General features: G+C 67.8%; 1 protein-coding gene across 1 annotated transcript in view; it reads right to left on the reverse strand.

Moving 5' to 3' along the window:
- NCOR2 (nuclear receptor corepressor 2) overlaps positions 1-16,155 on the reverse strand; it is a 139,334-nt gene that overhangs the window by 29,783 nt on the left and 93,396 nt on the right. The window contains 4 exon segments of the mRNA XM_070399965.1: positions 1,699-2,338; positions 2,989-3,039; positions 5,536-5,683; positions 11,910-12,052. Of these exon segments, the coding sequence (XP_070256066.1) occupies positions 1,699-2,338; positions 2,989-3,039; positions 5,536-5,683; positions 11,910-12,052 (982 nt within the window).

Raw genomic sequence — 16,155 nt, forward strand, 5'->3', positions numbered from 1 at the left:
CGTGACGGGCCAGGTGTCCTGACTCCCCGCCCGGGGCTCCTCTCCCAGGGGATCGAATGCTGGCCGCTCAGGCAGGAAGGTGGACGGCAGCCAGGCCCGCGGGGGCGGGAAGGACACGTCCCCGGGTGTGGCTGGGGAGGGGGAGGGGCGGAAGGTGCCGGCGGGGTTTCAGGCCTGGCCCGGGGGTCCCGGGGGCTGTGGGTGCTCGGGCCAACCCTTCCTGCTCTCCAGCCGGGGCTGGCCACCTGGGCCCCCAACACAGACGCCCGGAGGCCGCTGATCGGCTCTCTCGCTGCTAAGAGCAGGGCCACGTTCCCACGGCCATCCCACAGCCAGCACACGGGCGGGGCCGCCACCCGACCCTTCCATTTATTTATTTAAAGACCTCAAATCCATCGCCCAGGGATAGAGAATGTTTTTATCTGTATTTTCAAAAATATATTTTTATTGATTTCAGAGAGAAAGGGAGAAGGAGAGAGAGAGAGAAACATCAATAATGAGAAAGAATCATGGGCCGGCTGCCTCCTGCACGCCCCCTACTGGGGATCAGACCGCACCCCGGGCCTGTGCCCTGACCGGGAATCGAACCCTGACCTCCTGGTTCAAAGGCCGACGTTCAATCACTGAGCCCGCCGGCTGGGCCCGCCCTGACCCCTTCCCAGGCACAGTGAGTGGACGGGCCAGGCCCTGGCCGGGTGGGCGCCCTCCCCGCAGGCTGAGCCGCCGTGAGCACTGTTTTCCGAGCGGCATCGATTGGGCGAGGGTCCCTGGGAGTCTGTGCCCTCGGAACCCACGGCCAGGCCTCTGCGGAGGGAAAGCTCCCTGCCCCACCCCCCGCCCAGCTGTTTGCCCACAGACCGAGCCCGGCTTTCCCGGAACATTCCAGAACTTGCCATTGTGCCGTGCCCCAAGGTGAATCACAGGGCACGGGCAGCGGCTCCGTGTGGAAGCATCGGATGTGAAAGTCACATTTTCCTCCTCCCGCTGCCCAGCGCTTTTCCGACAGACTCGGAGAGAAAGCAGGAGACCACACGGTTTCCAGTCAAAACAAGAACCGGCCCGCCGGCCTCATTAGCAAACAACCCCTCGCGCTGTCCAGAGGGGAGCCCAGCGGTCTCGCCCTGCTGCCCGCGGCCGCCCGCCATCGGGCCCAGCGCAGGCGGGCCAGCCTCTGTCGCAGTCCTTGGGCGCGGTTAATATCCAGCATTCCCGGGGTGGGGGGTATAGCATCCTGCACCAGGAGCAAGGCAGAGGTAAGAAAGGGAGGAACCTGGCCCCCAGACTCAGCTCAGCTGCCACTTCCCGGGGGAGGTCCCCCCACTGCCTTCTCCCCACGTGGAACACCTGCATCTGGACTCCATTCAGTGCCTGCCTCCCTGACCAGACCACGTGCTCCTTGAGGGCGGCCACAGAATTGCCCTGTGCTGTCCTGGTATACAGCCGGCGCTCAATAAGTGTCTGCAGTTATACGGGCGGAGCTCAACAAGTGCACATAGGTATACAGGCGGCGCTCAACAAAGTGCATGCAGGTATACAGCTGGCGCTCAACAAAAGGGTGTGCAGGTATACAGCTGACACTCAATAAGTGTTTGCATGTATACAGCTGGCGCTCAATAAGTGCCTGCGTGTATACAGGTGGCGCTCAACAAGTGCTTACACAATGAAAAGAGATAAACTGCCCCCAGCCGGTCCACTCACCTATTCTTGTCGCCCCCCTCCGGCTCGTCCACCTCGTCGGCGCTGCAGGTGGCGCTGGAGTCACTGTCCTGGGGGGCGCCTGAGCCCTTGGTGGAAGGGGCTTTGCCCCCAGAGCCTCCACCACCCTCCTTCTTCTCCACCTTGACCGCCCCCTCGGGCGCAGGCTCGGCGCCGGCCTCCGCGCTCCCCTGGGCTTTGTCGGGCGCCTCCTCCAAGGCCTCCTCCTTGCACTCAGTCTTGATGGGCTGGGCAGGCGGCCCCTCGTCCGGCGGCTCCTTCTTGCCCACGGCCACGGCCACGGCCAGTTCCTGGGCCACGGCAGGCTTCTGCTCCTCCCCCTCCTCTGCCGCTGGGGCTGCCGCTGCGGCCTCTTCCTCCTTCTCCTCCTTGGGGACCACAGGAGGGGGTGCTGCGGGTCCCGGGGGTGCCGGCGGGGGTGTAGGCGGGCCGGTGGCTTCGGGGGCTGGGGCAGGCTCGGCGGGGGCCGGGGCGTCCTCGGGCGGCGGGGTGGGTGGCTCGGCGGGCGGTGCCTCCGTGCCCGGGGCGGGCGGGGGCTTGGGCCCGTTGGGCCCCGTGTCCTTGGCGGCCTCGGCGTGGGGTGAGGGGATGCTCTCGGTGTCCGAGCTGTTATTGACGGCGGCTGCGGGAGACAGAGGGGTGAGCGGTGTGGGGGCTGAGGGGGGGGTGGACGCCGCCTGCCCCACCCCCCTCGGTGTGTCCCCCGACACCCGACGGCCCGGAGGCTTCTAGCATCCGCCCTGCTGGCTGCCACGGCCATGTGAACCGGAGCCGTGAGCTCCGAGGAACTGGGGGCGTGGGGGGCAGCCACACCTACTGCACCCTGTCCGTCTCCCAGGGGCCTGGGGCCCAGCAGGTGCACAGGAAGTGCTGACCGAAGGACAACAGACAAGGGCAAGGGGACCTCAGTTCCAGGCCCGGCTCTTACGCCTTAAAAAAAAATCACTCCTTTGGGCCTCCATGTCCCCCCACTTTCTGTAAAGTGGGGGGCGCTGAAACACCCACACTGGCTGCTGGGAAATCGAACCAGGGAAGCGTCAGGGATGAAAACACCGGTGAAAAACCATCAACCAAACGGTTGGGCCGAGCGCGCTGATCGGCCGGCGGGAGGCTGGGAACAGCGTGGGGAACGGATGCTGCGCGGGGAGGGGACAGGCGGCGGCGCACGGTGGTGCTCACAGGCAGAAGCATGCTCGCAGGGGTGGGGCCCCTGGCAGAGGACCGGGACCTCGGGGTGCCCCCCGCCCCCCAGCCAGACGGCCACGTCCGTACCTGGGCCGCCGCATTCCCCTCTGGGCACCTCGCTCCCAGAGGCGTGGGAAGCTGGAAGGAAGTGAGAGAAGGGTTAGGAGCCATGGCACGAGCAGCGGGGAGGTGGGGGGAGGGAGGGGGAGGGTGGGGAGGGGAGGCCGGGCGGGGGCAGGGCCGAGGGCCACAGGCAGCAGCAGCAGGACAGGCAGCGGCGCCACTGGCCGCTCCCCTGCCCCGTCCGGACAGCCCTTGTCCTTGAACCGACGCCCCTCCTCCCCCCAGACTCTGGGCACCAGCAGCCCCGGTCCCTCGCAGTAGCCCTGGGCCCATGAGGGGGTCCCGCAGGGACAGGTCACCGCCTCCTATGGTTCCTGGCTCTTTCCCGGGACCTCTGCCCCCAGATGCTGAGCTCGGTCAGGAGGGGCTGCTGGGCCCTGGAGGCCCCCACTGACCCCTGCCTGGCCTTTCCGCTTCTCGCCTCCTGACAAGGCCCAGGGCGGGGGCCACCCCTTCTGTCACTCAACCTGGGGACAGCGACGCAGGCTTGCCACACACACACGCCCCACGGAACCTCCGAGCTGGGGACGGGTCACCACTCCCGTTTCCAGGTGAGCAAACGGAGGCACAGAGAGGGTGAGTCACTTGCCCAGGGCCACACAGCATGGGGGCAAGAGTGGGCTGGCCCCAGCAGCCTGTGTCCCTCACCACCGGGCTTCCTGCCCCTGCCTGCTGCCCCCAGAATGTGGTTCCCGCCCCTTCCGCACGATCAGACAAAGGTCGAGTGGCGTAACCCCCAGGCCTCAGTGGGCTCATCCGCAACATGGGCGGAGCCTGGGCCACACCAGGTCTCAGGCGTGAGCAACAGAGGGCGGTGTGGGCTCCGATGGCCGGGCCACCCCCCAAAGAATGGATCTCGGGTTGGGGTCCTGGTCCACACACCGGCCAACCGTGTGCCCTTGGGAGCCGCCGGGCCTCAGTTTCCCCATCTGTACACAGGGCGATAACAGACCTGCTCCCTGGGGCTGTGGTGGCGATTCGGGCTCGGGAACCCCGCCCCCGGCTGGGAAAGCCTGCATTTGTTGGGGGGCCCGGCCTACAGAGCCGGGAGGGGACGCACGCCTTCCTTCGCGCGTGGCAGGAGCGTGGGGGCTGAGATGCCGGGACAGGCGGAGAGGAGCGAGAGGCAGGACCCCCGACGGGGGCAGGAGGAGGGGGCTACGGAGCACCAAGAACCTGAGGGGCCGCTTTGGGCGGGAGATGACAGACAGAGGCAGGCGCTCAGCTCAGCGGGGCGGGGTCTGCAGGGGTCCAGGCCACGGGGACGGGGGCATCGGCCCAGGAGAGGGGAGGGGGCGAAGGCAGGCTCATCAGTGACCAGGGGCACCGGCCCAGGGGAGGGGAGGGGGCGAAGGCAGGCTCATCAGTGACCGGGGGCATGCGGCCTGCGGCGGGCAGGGGGGCCACTCCCGGCTCTGCAGTCACTCGTCGCACCGCGGAGCCCAGGCCTAGAGGGGCCGACCTCTCGGCGGCGGCCAGAACCCTCCTTCGGGCAGCGGGTGACCGATCCTCACTGTCCCCTGAGCAGCACCCGGGGGAAGGTTCCCCGAGGACGGGGCAGGAACGCCGCCCGGGCACCGGGGCGCTGCCTGGGACACGGCGCAGCCCGAGCCTCAGTCGTGATGTGTCAACCAGACGGGATACTTCTCGACCAACAGGTTGGTTCACCTTGTCAACCGTTCAGGTCAAAAAACTATTCTCAAAAAATAAATTTTTTTTTCTAAAATGTGACAGCGGATGAGATGGCAGGACACCAGGTGTCACTAGGGCTGTGCTGATCTTCACAGGGTCAGGAGGGCGGGACGGACAGTGCCAGCAGGCCCAGAGCCTCGGTTACCATGGTTGCCACCACATCACCATCACCATCACCACCAACCTTATCACCATCATCACCACCATCACCATCATCACCATCCTTACTACCCTCATCACCACAATCACCATCATCACCATCACCACCATCCTTATCACCATCACCTCATCACCATCACCACCACCATCCTTACCATCATCACCACAATCACCATCATCACCATCATCACCACAATCACCATCATCACCATCATCACCACAATCACCATCATCACCGTCATCACCACAATCACCATCATCACCACAATCACCATCATCACCACAATCACCATCATCACCATCCTTATCACCATCACCTCATCACCATCACCACCACCATCCTTACCATCATCACCACAATCACCATCATCACCACAATCACCACCATCTCCATCACCATCATCTCCATCACCATCACCACCACCATCCTTACCATCATCACCACAATCACCACCATCACCACCATCCTTATCACCATCATCACCACCATCACCATACTTACCACCATCACCATCATCTCCATCACCATCACCACCACCATCATCACCACAATCACCATCATCACCATCACCACCACGCTCTTCCCTGTGAGGCAGGCCAGGCCCCTCAGAAGGACCCAGATGTTTCTGGGGAAGGTCCGCTCCCACCGACCGCCCTCACCTTCTGCCTCCTCCACCATTTCCTCCTCGTTCCCGCTGGCGCCCGACGCCTCCATCTCCTCGTCCTCGACCACGGGCGGGAAGGCGGCCTCCTCGCTGGCGGCGGCCGGGGCCTTCTTCTTCTTTCTCCGCGCGTTCCTCTCCTTCTCCTGGGACAGGGCGAGCGGCGGGTCAGGGCCTGGGCCTGGGCCTGGGGATTCCCCGAGCCGGACGCCGCCACAGGTGCCCGGGACGGTGATCCCGGCCCACGGCTGGGAGGGCGCCCTTCCCCTCCCCCCGCCGCGGCGGCCACACACGCTGGTGGTTATTTTTACCCGCTGGCTTCTCCCACCGTGTCCCAGATACTCCTGGGTGCAGCCTCGCCCGCCGGCTGCCAGGTGAGGAAGGCTCCCTCCCACAGAGGCCCCGCACGCCCCAGCCCTTCTGATGATTCTCGCCAGAGCGGGCCTGCCCCCAGGGCCACCCTGCCAGGTTCCCTCACTACGGGGAGCCAATGAATGAAGGAGCTTTTCCTGCCCCGTCTCATCTGCTCCCATGGGCCCCTGGGGGACAGGCCGGCTTGGGGTTCCTCTTCAGTCCACCAATCTTTACAAGGCACCTACTATGCGCAGCCAGTGCATGGGGGCCGAGGACATACATGAACAAGGCAAACAAGGTCCTGCCCCCAACGACCTGCTTGTGGGGACGGCCAGCACACAACACTTCCCCTAAAAGGAAGACTCAGAGGTGCCGACGGGGCTGTGGAGACCTGACACGGGGCAGGGCAAGAAAGGACGGGGGCGGGGCTGCTCTAGATGGACAGTCACGGAGGGCTTCCTGGAGGAGGTGTCCCGAGGGAGCTGGCTGGGCAGGGCTCTGGAGGTGAGCGGTCCAGGTGGAGAGGCTGCACATGCAAAGGCCCAGAGGCGGGGCAGAAAGGAGCCCTCACTGCAGAGCCTGTCACCTCCAGGTGCCCCAGGACCTCGTCCCCTGAAGCCCGGCTCCTCGCGCCCGGGGCCAGGAGCTCCGCCCCCAGCTCGAGTACTAATGTCACACCTCGTGGCCGGCTCCCTCTTTGCACAGCCCTGGGCCGGGCGCTTCAGGGGGGCAGAGGAGACATCCTGGCCCCCTCCCCCCGACCAGGCTGAGCCACGCAGGTGCCCAGATGGGGTTTGTTGATCGACTTAGTGACTGCGACGTGTGGGCATCTCGGGCTCGAACACACAGCGGGGAGGTGGGGGGCGTGTGTGCAGGCAGAGTGTGCTGGGGTCTCGAGGTGACCAGGGACCCCCCCCCCCGGGGGGGTGGACTGGACCCTCAGAGGGCACCCAACACAACCGGGTGACAGGGGAGGGGATCAGAGCCTGAGCCCCGTGGAGTCTGCAGGGAGGGAGGCGGGACCCGAGCGCCCGCGGACGCGGATCGGAGACTGTCCCCCAGACGCACGTCCACCCAGACCTCAGAACGTGCCCTTATTTGGGATCAGCTCTGGGCAGATGTAATTAGTGAAGATGAGGTCAGACCAGCTGAGGGAGGCCCTGGGTCCAATGGCTGGTGCCCTTATAAGAGGGAAGTTTGGACACCGAGGCGCCCAGGGGAGCCCAGGGGAGAGCCGCTGGGTCTACGGCCAGGGGACCTCGAGGCGGCGGCGCCCCCAGGAGTGGGCGAGGCCGGGTGGGCCCTCCCGGGAGCCCGCAGAGGGAGCGCAGCCTACTGGCACCTGGGTTCGGACTTTGAGCTCCAGCACTGAGAGAGAGTGAACAAGAAACGAATACACGCCCCGGCCAGTGTAGCTCAGTGGGTAGAGCGCCGGCCTGCGGACTGAAGGGTCCCGGGTTCGATTCCGGTCAAGGGCACGTGCCTGGGTTGCAGGCTCGATCCCCAGTAGGGGGTGTGCAGGAGGGAGCTGATCCATGATTCTCTCTCATCACTGATGTTTCTCTCTCTCTTCCTCTCCCTTCCTCTCTGATATCAATAAAAACATTTTTAAAAAGAAAGTAAAAACAAAAGAAATGAAGACACCTCCCGCCCTCCACCAATCCCCCCCCAACAGGCCCCTGGAGAAAGCCACCCCGACTCGCTACACCGCACAGCACAGCCCGCTCTCGGGGCCAACACCCCGTCACCTCCAGCACCAGCAGGCCCTGCCCGTCTGGCCCCTCACCAGGCCTCAGGGGTCCCCAAGCCCAGCCCCAGCCCTGGGGCAGGGTCACTTCCTGTCCTGCCTCCTCCCAGGGCAATGGGGTTCCTCAGGGTGCAGCCACTGGGGACACCCACCACGAGAGAGAGGGAGATGCTCGCTGCCCCGTTAGCCACGGCTTCGTCCGGGCACTGGGCCCGAGGGCCGGCGCCCACCCTGCCCGTGTCCACCGGCCGCGATGGGAACGCCCAGCCGCCGCCACCCACTCCCACGGCCGCCCCAGCCCTGCCCCACATCCCCAGCTTCTCCCTGCGGCCCCCGGGGGAGCCCACGGAGGTGCCAGAAAGTTGTGTGGCAGTGGCTTCTGTGGGCGCGGCGAAGGGTTCCCCTCCTTCCCCAATCTATTTTTAGCGGGACACACTCCAGCACCCCGGCCGGCCGGGCAAGGCAGCCATCGGCCCCCGGGTGGAGGCTGGGACTCGGGGAACTGGGAGCCTCGCAGGGAACAGGGGTTCCTGAGGCCAGGCCAGGGCTGTCTGGGAGGCCTCCCTGGCTACTCGGTCAAAACCAGCCGATCCTTGCCACCCATCAGCCACACCTACTACACCCTCAGCTTGCCATCTCCGGGCCGCAGTGTGAAATCGTGCGTGTGTGTGTGTGTGTGTGTGTGTGTGTGCGCGCGTGTGTGTGTACCAGCTCCTCAAGGCCTGTCCTTGGCCGTCTGCCCAGCACCCCTGGCACGGGGCCTGGCTCGGAGCAGAGCGCTCGAACTACGTCTTGAGATGAATGAACCCGACAGACAAGGATGTCGGCTCAGAGAGGCTAAGACACTTGTCCGAGACCACACAGCTCAGGAGTCGAGAAGCCCAGATTGGAAAGCAGGTCAGGTTCAAGCGCTTCCCCGCCCGGATCCTCTCTCTCTCTCTCTCTCTCTCTCTCTCCCTGCAGGCCTGTGCGGCCTCAGATGGAAGAGACAACAGAGAAAAACAAGACAAGGCCGGGCCTGGGTGGAGACAAACAGAGAGGGAGAGAGACGGAAGTGGAGCCCCAGGGCCTGGACTCACAGATGGGAGAGCGGAGCGGGGTAACCTTCGGCCAGAGGGGGGAGGGCGGCCTCGCAGCGGACGGCATGCCAAGTGTTACATAACCCGGACGGCTCCGCCCGCCGCCGGAGCTGCTTCCTGCTGGCGCTGCCGCGGCAACCTCGAGACCACCCCGCGGGCCTGTGCCAGGCAGGAGGGGGCACCGCCGACCCTCCGCCTCGCCCGCTCCTCCCTGCCCCGGCCGGCCGAGGGGGAGCCGTCTTCCTGCGCCCCGGACTCCGGACGGACCGGGCCTGGCGGGCCGCCAGAGGTGCCGCTTGGGGATTCACAGGGACCCATCTTCCTCCCGGGACGGGAGGGCGTGGGGGAGGGGCCGGAGGCAGAGGTCACCGAGTTCAGCAGCAGCAGCCGCAGCATCATTGCCTGAGGCCCATTTGCATACTCTGGTGACGGGGGACTCACCCCTGCCCCGGGGGTGGCCGCGGTCAGGACGAAGGCCCCGGGGCTGAGCCGGCTTCCTCTGACGGGCCCTGCGTTTGCTCACTGTGCGCTCTCTCTGACCCTCCGTGGGAGCCGCCGAGCGAGAGCCAACCCCTCGCTCCACATGGCCCTCCTCCCTCAGTGAGCCCCCCGCAAGGTGCGCCTACACACCCCCCCGGACCGTGGCCGGCCAGCCCCCCACCCTGGTCCCCAGCGCCGCGGGCCCCAAGGACCCTCTGTGCAGCTCCGGGGGACACGGGGACCAGCCCCCTGTGGTCTCAGCAGCCCCCGCCCCCTGCTGCCGGCCTCATGACTTCCACCCGGGCCTGGAGCAATGGAGGCGCCCTGGGGGGCTGAGGGCCATGCTGGCCTCTGGGTCTCCTCCCATTCACCCCGGCTCCTCAGCCTGGGCTGGGCTGCTGCCCCACCAGCCTCCCCTCCCCTCGGGCACCAGCCAGCGAGGGCAGAGCCAGGCGGAACCCTCCTGCCCAGAGCCCCGCCCTCCACCGCTCTGATAGGCTGATTCTCTGAGTGAATGAATGAATGAACCCATCCATCATCCATCAACCAGCCACCCAACCTAAGACTCAGTCTGCCCAGGAGCTGACAGCCGCCAGGGCAACCAGCACAGAGGGAGCCGACACCCAGCCTGCGCCACACGCCCACCCGTCACCACGCCACCGCCGGGCTCACTCCGTCAGAGCGCTGGCGACCGGCCAGGCCCCTTCTAAGCGCCTGACACGCGTTCACTCAAACCGTCCCCACCGCGGCCCTGAGCTGGGCTCCACCACCGCTGAGCCCGGGTGGGGACATCAAGGCACAATGGTGAAGCCACCGGCCGGGCCACACGGCGAGGAAGAGGCTGAGTCTGGACTGGAACCCGGGTCTCGAGGGCCCGAGTGCCCGCGTGCGTGACAGCACCTCCAACGAACGCCCCGAGAAGAGGAGGGCCCGCGGCTCGACACGCGGCGACGACGATGGATGCTGCCGATGCTGATGCTGACGCGCCAGGGGGCCCCGCCCCGGCGGGCACTCACCCCAAGTCCTGGGGATCAGGGCCTTTGCTCCCCCACTTCACAGAGGAGGAAACTGAGGCTGAGCCGGGTGAAGCGCTGCCCAGAGTCACCCAGGGGCCCAGGCGTCAAGCTGGACTTGGCCTCACTATCCCCGCCCGCCGCAGCCCCAGCTGCACCACCCAGCTTCCCGGGGTCCCTGGTCCTTCGACCCACGCTGTCCAGTTCTGGGGTCTCCCAGGGGCGGGGGAGGGGGTTTGAGGAAACCTGGAAAGTGAGGCCTGGGGCCAGCAGGCCCATGAGGAGGAAGGAGAAGCCTGTAACCCAATCGCCTGGGCTGGGCACGGCATGGGGAGGGGGAGGGGCGAGGGGGGAGGGAGGAAGGTGGTCGGAGGGAATAGACGGCATCACTTTGTGCCCGGGTGACGGCATCACTTTGTGCCCGGGTGACGCTCAGAATCCCCCCAGCCCCTCCCTCCCCGGCCTCCACCCTCCTGCTGCCTGGGCTCGGCTCCTCTCGGACCCACGGGGTTTGAGCAGGTGTCGGGGTTTGAGCAGGTGTCGGGGCAGGTGTGCACGGTGCCCTCCCCCCCTGAGCTTTCCCCTCCCCCCTGGAAAGGCGTCCTGGGAAATCCGGGAAGACGCAGAGCTGTGGGTGCACGAGGCCCGAGAGGCACGGGACCCCCCTGAATAGCAGGTGGGCGTGGTGGGGAACGGGGCGCAGGCAGGGGCGGGCCTCAGCCCTGACCACAGGGGCACAGACAGGGTCCCCCAGAACACTCAGGGCGGCCGGGACGTGGTGCCCTTAACTCCTGCACATGCTCAACCAGAGTTTAAAGAGCCAGACGCTCCCCCTGGCCCACCTCGTGCTGTGCAGCCTCCGCAACCTGCACACCCTCTCTGGGCTGGGGCGGAGCCACTCAACAGGCTTTGTGAACTTTAAACCACAACAGGGGGCCTATGGGGGTGCGCTGGGGGGTAGAGGGCTGTGCGCCCCCCGATGCGGCCTGCTGGCCAAGAGCTTGGGTCCTTGGGTTCAAACCCAAGCCTGGCTGAGCCTCAGTTTCCCCAGATCTGAAAAGCTGGCTGCCTGGCAGGGGAAGTATGGCCAAACTGGGGGAAGAGGGGAGATGGGGAGACAGATGGGAAGGGAGGGAGGGAGGGAGGGAGGGAAAGAGAGCGAGCGAGCAGGGCCGCCCGGAATGGCCTCTCTTCCAGGAACAGCTGTGGAGGAAGCAGCCTCTCCTCTCGGGAGAGCATTTACGCTGAGAGGCGCGCCCGCCCCTTCTGCGCTCCTGGGGGAGGGAGGGAGGGCCTCGGCCTCCCCTCAGGATGGGCCACAGAGGCCAGGACCGGGCGGCTGCTCCCCGACCTGCCCTTCCCTCCCCGGGGCGGCCCTGAGACTGCGAAGCCCGATGGGGAGAGGAAGACAGTCACGGGGGTTCGTCTACCCCGGGATCCCCACTCCAATGCGCTGACAGCCCACAATCCCAGCGAGTCCGCGGCCTCCAGCCCCCAGCGTGTGCGAGAGGAGCCGGGTGCTGGGGTGGAGGCGGGGGCCTGGCACCTCGGGCTCGCCTGCCTGTCCTGTCCCCGGAGAAAGGGATGTCTACGGCCTGGATGGACCCTGCGGCGTCCCAGGGGTGCCCCTGGGCAGGAACGGGAGGGGCCCCGGCCTGGCTGGGACCCCGGGGGGTAGGGGGGCAGGGGGAGGGCTCACCATCTTCAGCTTGTGCTGCTGCAGGATCTCGTCCAGGTTCTGCCGCTTCTTGTAGTTGAAGTAGAAGTTCTTACACTGGCTCACCGTCTTGGAGCCCACCATGCGGGCGATGGCCGACCAGTTGCGGCCGTGCTCCAGGAGACCTGCGGAGGGCGGGGGGCGGTGAGGCTGTGTGGAGGGGCCCACGGAGCCCCAACCCTGGCCCCGGGCTCCCCTGGGCTTAGACCCCGGGGGGAGTGGTGGGGGCACCGGGGAGAGTGAGGGCAGAGGACCTGGCTCCACAGGGGGCAGGTGGGTGCTGGCCCGGGTTCTGGGGGCTGAGGGCTGAGGTCCGGGGCGCAGACCCCGCCCGGGCCCCCCTTGCCCGCCTCCCCGCGCCGTGACCCGGCGCTGACACGCACTCGCAGCTGCAGACGGGCCCCGGGGACGGGCTGTGCTCCGTCTGCACCGGGCGGCTGGGAGCGGAAGGAGCCTGTGAGCAGGGGTGGGGACGGGACAATGCAGTCCAGGTGGGGGTGAGCCGGGGCGAGGAGCCTCTGCACCCAGGTTCGCTGGGTCCCCCAGGAGGCCCCCTGGATGCAGACCACACGGGGCTGGCCCAGGGGCTGGGAGTGGACGTGTCCCCACATCACAGCCCCCCGCCCCCGTGAGCTCACAGCCTCCTGGTGTGGGGAGGAGCCCCCAGAAACGGGCAGACCTCACCCTAGACCTCCTGTGGCCAGAGAAAGTTTCCCCCACACACTCGGGCCAGAGCCGTTCACCCCCCACTTCTACCCCAACGCCCTGAATGGGCTCAGGAGACACACAGCCCCCCCAGACAGCGCCCCGCACCCTGGATCCAGGGCCAGTGCCCCGGAAGCCCGCCCTGGGTCTCGGCCCGCCAGCCCGCCGGCGCACACACGGCCGCGTCTCCGTGTACACCCGTGTTTCCGTGTACGCCCGTGTCTCCGGGCAGCAGCACGCCCCGCGCGGAGCAGGTGGGGCCGGCCCCTTCCCGTGGACGGCCTGGCAGGAGGAGGGAGGCAGGAGGCGGACTCCGGGGGCTGTGACGGGGAGCAGGGGGATTGGGGGGGCCGCATGAAGGCTGAGTCACGTTACCGGGAACGCACTCGCTGGCCTCCGGGCCCCAGAGCCAGGCTTGTAACGCGAACGCGAGATTCGCACAGCGCCGTCTGAGGCCGCGCTCCCTGAATCGAATTAAGCTGCGGGAGGGAGGGCGACGGCCGAAACCCTGCAGGGACCGGGCCGGTGCTGGCATTCTGACGCCTCCCTTCCCTCCCTCCGTCCCTCTGCCCACCCGGCCATCACCCACGCACACGTGTGCCGGGGGCTCGCTTCGTACAAGCCTCTAACGAGAATAAAAGAGCGGCAGACGGGAAGCCCAGGGACCTGCAAAGCCCTTCAGATGCTAAGACTTGGTGCCGGGCATCCGTGCTGCGGCCGCGGCCCAACTCCCTGTCCCAGGACGGGGGCGGGGAAACCGAGGCTTGGGGTGGGGGGGACCAAGGCTGGGGGCAAAGGGGCCACAGCACCTCACAAGCACGTGGGGCAGGCCCGGGGGTGGCCGGGTGGGCGTGGGGACCAAGGGTTCTGCTCCCCCACCTCTGGCCCCGGGGGTGGCGGGGGGCTGGACTGGACTGACAGGCCACCTGCTCCCCTGCAGAGGCCACGGGCCAGGTGGCTCAGGGCGGCCCGGGTTCCTCAAGGACAGGGGGGGGCATGGGATCAGATGCAGGCCGGCCCCTGACCTTTCCCTGCGCAGCGCCCGCGGCAGCTGCCACTCGCACAGAACCCGGCGGGGAGGGCGCGGGACGCGTTTATTTATACTCCCAGCCGGGGCCCAGCGGGCGGGCAAACACGCCGGCCGGAACCCTGGCCTCCGGGCGGGTGTCTCCCGCCGGGGCCTCCTGGGGCGGGAGGGGGGGGCAGCCAGCACCCCGAGGGCGGCCCGGCTCTGGGGAGGCTGCCGTTCCGGGCCTGGAGGTGGCTGGGAACCGGGCTGGGGCTGGGGAGCGGGGGTCCCCCTCGCCTTCCTGGGAGAAAGAAGCCGACCGAGAGCCCGAACGGAGCCCTGTGTGGCCGCGGCTGTCCGGCTGTGCTCGGGCCTCAGTTTCCCTAACTGTCCCTCTGGTTCCTGTTTTCTGAACCCCACTGAGGGTGCCAGGGACGGGGGGCAGCCCCGGGGACCCCACCGCGCCCCTGGAGACACCAGCCTGAGACCCCGACGAAGCCCCCGCCACCACAGCCCACCTGGACGAGACAACGCAGGCCCCGCCAACCAGGACCCCCAAGGCCCCCCACCCCAGGCCTCCTCTTCCCCAGAGAGCCCGGCCTGAGCCCCCAAGGCCCTTGGGGAGGGGGTTCCCCCCAGAAGGTGGAGGTGGGATCCCACAGGAGCAGAGCTGCTGAGCCCCTGGCCCTGGGCAGCCGCAGCCCCCCAGCCCCCGCACCCCCCCAGGGCCACTCACTCACATCCTCTCATCTGCGTCTCCCCCTCGGCCAAGTTTTCCGGAAACATAAGGCTCGGAGGGCGCTCCAGGGAGAGGAGCGGAGCCGCGGGCTGGGAGGCGGGAGGCTGGGCGGCCGCGGTGCCGGCTCTGGCGTCTGCTGGCGGCTCAGCTCAGCCTCACATCCTTCTCCTCTAACAGCGCCAGGAGGAGGGAGGGGGAGGAGGGGAGGGGTGGAGGGTGGAGGGAGGGAGGGTAGGAGGGAGGAAGAGGGAAGGAGGAGGAGGAGGGAGGAGGGAGGAGGGAGGAGGAGGGGGAGGAGGGAGGAGGAGGGGGAGGAGGGAGGGGGAGGGGGAGGGAAGGGGGAAGGGAAGGGAAAGGAAGGCGGGAGGCAGGTCCTTGCGGCCTCCTGGCCCCGGCTCAGCCACCCGTGACGTGCGGCGGTACCCGGCCCCCCCACCGCTGCGGGCAGCGCGGTGCCCTTCGCCACGAGGGCAGCCAGCGAGAAGTTGTCAGTGTGCGCGCGGCGGCCCGTGCCAGGCGTCACCGGGGCTCCATGTCCGCGGCTCGTCTGGGCACCAAGGTGCCCTACGCAGGCGCTCGGCCAGGGGCGCTGGCCTGGAGCCCCCGGGACCCCCGAGGCCCCCGCTGCGCGTGCCAAGTGCACCGGCCGCGGCCCCCCCGCTGCCTGGCTCCCCGGGCGCCTGGGCTCGCGGATCCTCCTGCCGCCTGACCCAGCGAGACGCCTCGGGGCTGAATGTGACCTCCAGACGGAGGCTCGCGGGCGGGCGGGCTGGGGAGCGGGAGCGTGGCAGGAGCCCAGGTTCAGAGGGGGCGGGCCCACTTGGCAAGGCTTCCCCTCCCTCTCTCCCCATCCGTGCGGTGGCGCGTCAGCAGCGGTAAGAACAGATGAGGGCTCAGGAAAACAGCTCCCCACCCCGCAGGCGGGCGGGCGGGCGGGCGGGAGCGAGCAGCCTCTTCCGCCGGCACTGCCGAGGCCGTCCACCTGCGCGCTCCCCCCACCTCCCCACACACAGCCAGGCCCCCCCTCGGCGGGGACTCGGGGGTCTGGGAGGGCGGAGAGGGCCGGGCTTGGGGGGCAGAGCTGATTCAGAGGCGGACACCATAGTGCCGAGACCCCCCCCACCCACGTAGGGCGGGGGAGCTGGGGGTCCCCGAAGGGCTGCCTGCCTCTGTCCTCCCTCCCGAGATACCCCCACAAGCCGTGGCGGCTCCTCCTGGACCCCTGCCAGGGACGCCGGCGGCTCCCGGGGGGTTGAAAGTTAACTGAGCTGAACTTTGGAGCGAGATCCAGGTCATGACCGAGTTTTCCAGCTCCAGGGTCACTGACCTGTGTGTGTCCCTGGAGCCGTCCGCCTGCCTCCCCGTCCTGCCCGCGGGAACCCCAGGGCCACGGGCCGCAGGTCTCCGCGCCCCGCTCCTGGCCTGGGCCCCCAGCCCGCGCCTCGGGGGCACCGTGCCAGGGAGGGCAGCGGATCCCAGCCGTGTCGGGGATCTAGGACTTCCCTCCTCCGCAGGGAGCCCCAGGGAGCGCGCGTTCGCGGATGCCAATCCAAGTGTGTCATGCCCTGCCTCACATCTTCCGATGACGAGGACGACCCGGAGCTCTGGGAGCTCTCGGAACCAAACCCAAAGGCCTCGGCGTGGAGCCGGCCCCGCCCACCTGTCCAGCCAGCTGCCCACCCCTCCCCCGGTTCACTCCCTCGGGCCACTGGGGGCCTTCACACCCAGCCCTGGGATGTGCCCCAGGACATTTGCACTCCTTCTCAGCCTGCACG

The sequence above is a fragment of the Myotis yumanensis genome, unplaced genomic scaffold (genome assembly GCF_028538775.1).
Source record: "Myotis yumanensis isolate MYYU_CA2020_CCGP unplaced genomic scaffold, mMyoYum1.0.hap1 SCAF_19, whole genome shotgun sequence".
In the NCBI taxonomy this organism is placed as follows: domain Eukaryota; kingdom Metazoa; phylum Chordata; class Mammalia; order Chiroptera; family Vespertilionidae; genus Myotis; species Myotis yumanensis.